This window comes from Chrysochloris asiatica, unplaced genomic scaffold, assembly GCF_000296735.1.
Source record: "Chrysochloris asiatica unplaced genomic scaffold, ChrAsi1.0 scaffold00057, whole genome shotgun sequence".
Lineage (NCBI taxonomy): Eukaryota > Metazoa > Chordata > Mammalia > Afrosoricida > Chrysochloridae > Chrysochloris > Chrysochloris asiatica.
In genome coordinates, this window is record NW_006408575.1 from 12,338,032 (window position 1) to 12,340,786 (window position 2,755).

Below are 2,755 nucleotides of genomic sequence, written 5' to 3' on the forward strand. Positions count from 1 at the left end.
TCCTTGGAGGTCAGGACGGCCAAACTTCGTCTCCCATACTTTTAGATACAGTGTCAGGAGGGACCAGTTGAAGGATATCATGTTTGTAAGGTGGACGGTCAGATAAAAAGAGAAAGACCCCCAGAGAGATTGATTGGCAAAGTGGCAGCATCAATGTGCTCAAGTATGGAAACAATTATGAGGTTAGCCCAGGACCGGGCAGTGTTTTGTTCTCTTGTGCATAGGGTTGCTAGGAGTCAGTACCAACTTGATGGCACCTAACAACAAATATACACCATGCATCAGAACCACAGGTAGAGCTTCTAAAGTAAAGACACACAAGCCAGGCCCAACTCCAAGAGATTCTGATCCAGCAAATATGAGGAGCTCAGACATCTATACTTTAAAAGAACAGTTCTTACAGAGGTCTGGCAACATTCCTAATTAGAAATGAACTTGAGAAAAATCTCTTCACAAATGATCCCACTTTTCGAACTATGAACTTAACTATCTTACTCTATAGCCTAGATCTGGATAACCCAGGCTGTCAATTTTATAAGTTCAGAAGAAACTGAGCAATTAATAATTGTTTTTCTTTAAACGATGAAGTGTTTTAGACATTAAAAAGTACCTACCATCCAGCTCCAAAAAGAAATAAATTATCAAATACAACTGAAGCCCTCTATGTATCCCCCGCCCCCAATCAAACTTACTCTCAGAGGAAATTACTATTGCTAATCTGCCGTTGTTTCGTTTCTAGTCCTTTGTATATATTCCTAAATAAGAATTATTTTACATTATTTTAAATATAAATGGTAGCACACTATTTTCCTAAAGCTTGTTCATTTGTGAGTCATTCTGTGACATATATAACTAGCTCATGGTGAGTCACTGCAGACTTGTTTGAATATATATCACTGTTTATCCATACTCCTTTTGGAAGGCTTCTTCTATTTTTTGCTGTTCCAAACAAAAATATTGTCATTAATGTTCTTACACAGATTTAAGACAACTTCAAGTCCTATGTCCAGTAATGGAATTACCAGGATGTAAGGTATATACTACTGTGGTGCTGTAGGATGAATACTGAACTGCTAACCACAAGGATGGCAGTTCAAACCCACCAGGTGCTCCTTGAAAACCTTATAGAGGGTTGCTATGAGTAGAAACTGACTTGCCAGCAGGCACTTAACAACAAAGTATGTACATTTTCACCTTACTAGAAAGTGAAAAACTGCAAAACTAACTCTCCAAAATGGCTGTACCTCCTTGTGTTTCTAAAGATGTCTCCATGCATATTTCCACTGCCTTACACACTTCCTCTCCCAACATGCTAGTGAAATTGTTCATATCAAGTCTTCAAAGTGGAGTGAGCTTTGGGAGAGAAGTACAGGGGTTATTTGCTCAACCAGGTTACATGACACAAACTGGATGATCAATGGGGAGATAGATTCTAATGCCAATCACTCTCCCAAGCTAGAGAGAGTGCAAAATTAGACAAATCTGAGTTACCTGACACTCTGGGAGGAAACCTTATATCCAAGGGCACGTATATACAGAAAAAAAAAGGTCAATGATGACATTTCCTAAACACAGGAGTCGTGGTGTGCTACTGTAGGATAAGCACTAGACTGAGCCGTAAATCTGGTGGCTCAAACCCACCAGCCATCCCTTGGGAACCCTATGCTATTGTTGTTGTTAAGTGCTGTTGAGTTGATTCCAACCCATAGCGACCCTGTTGTTAAGTGCCATTGAGTTGGTTCGGACCCATAGCGATCCTGTATAGGGTTTCAAGGAGCATCTGGTGAGTTTCAAGCGCCGACCTTGCGGTTCACACCAACCTTGCAGTCTAACACATTATCCTGTGGCGCCAGACCAGGACTCCTTGAAAACCTTTGAAATTGATTCAACAGCATTTAACAACAGAGGGTCAGATATAATGAATGAGGAAAGTGCAATGTAACCAAGAGAACAAACACAGAGAGGGAGTAGAAGAGATGGTAAGGATCTGAAGATCACAGGAAGCAAAGATACCAAGGGTTCAAGAATCACTACATCATCTCCTTGAATGTACAGAGAAGAGAGATTGAGAAGATAAAGCAAATGTAAAATATCATCACTAACAAAAATAAATCATCACTACAGATGGTACAGTACTTACCCAATGGCTATTAAATCTTCATGATGAGGTGAACATGTAAGACAGAAAATTGTCCTGGGTTCTATAAAGAGGTGCTGGCTGTCATTTCTGTTCAGCCAGTAACAAAAAACGACTCCTTTTTCATCCCCAGACACTATCAAGTCCTTTACTCGAGGAGACCAATGCAATGCGGAGATTGTGTTCTATAAAACAAAAAAGGTTTTGGTTTCTCATTTGCCAATGCTAAAATTTTGCTTAATTTTAAATCTGTAATACACTAGAATACTGCTAGGCATGTGACAGGTACTTAACACTTACATTAGTTGTACGGCAAATCTATATTAACCAAATGTTAGGAAAAAGTAGGTTATTGGGGACCAAAGAATTTTTTTTTTTTCTTAAATGTTTTATTGTAAATTATGTGATAGTTTACATGGGAGAACATTAGTTTTACATGATTACATGGCATGCCACATTACATGTAAGCTACTAAAGGAAGAAATTATTTAAAAATTTAGTCTCAGTGATATGATCCTATATATAGAAAACCCCAAAGACTCAGTAAAAAAGCTACTAGACCTCATTGGAAGATTTAGCAAAGTGGCAGGGTATAAGATTAACATACAAAAATCAGTT

General features: G+C 38.5%; 1 protein-coding gene across 1 annotated transcript in view; it reads right to left on the reverse strand.

The window, feature by feature from the left end:
• The window catches only part of GEMIN5 (gem (nuclear organelle) associated protein 5), a 50,211-nt gene that overhangs the window by 38,693 nt on the left and 8,763 nt on the right, over window positions 1-2,755 (reverse strand). Inside the window, 1 exon segment of the mRNA XM_006863953.1 lies at window positions 2,141-2,322. Coding sequence (XP_006864015.1) covers window positions 2,141-2,322 — 182 coding nt within the window.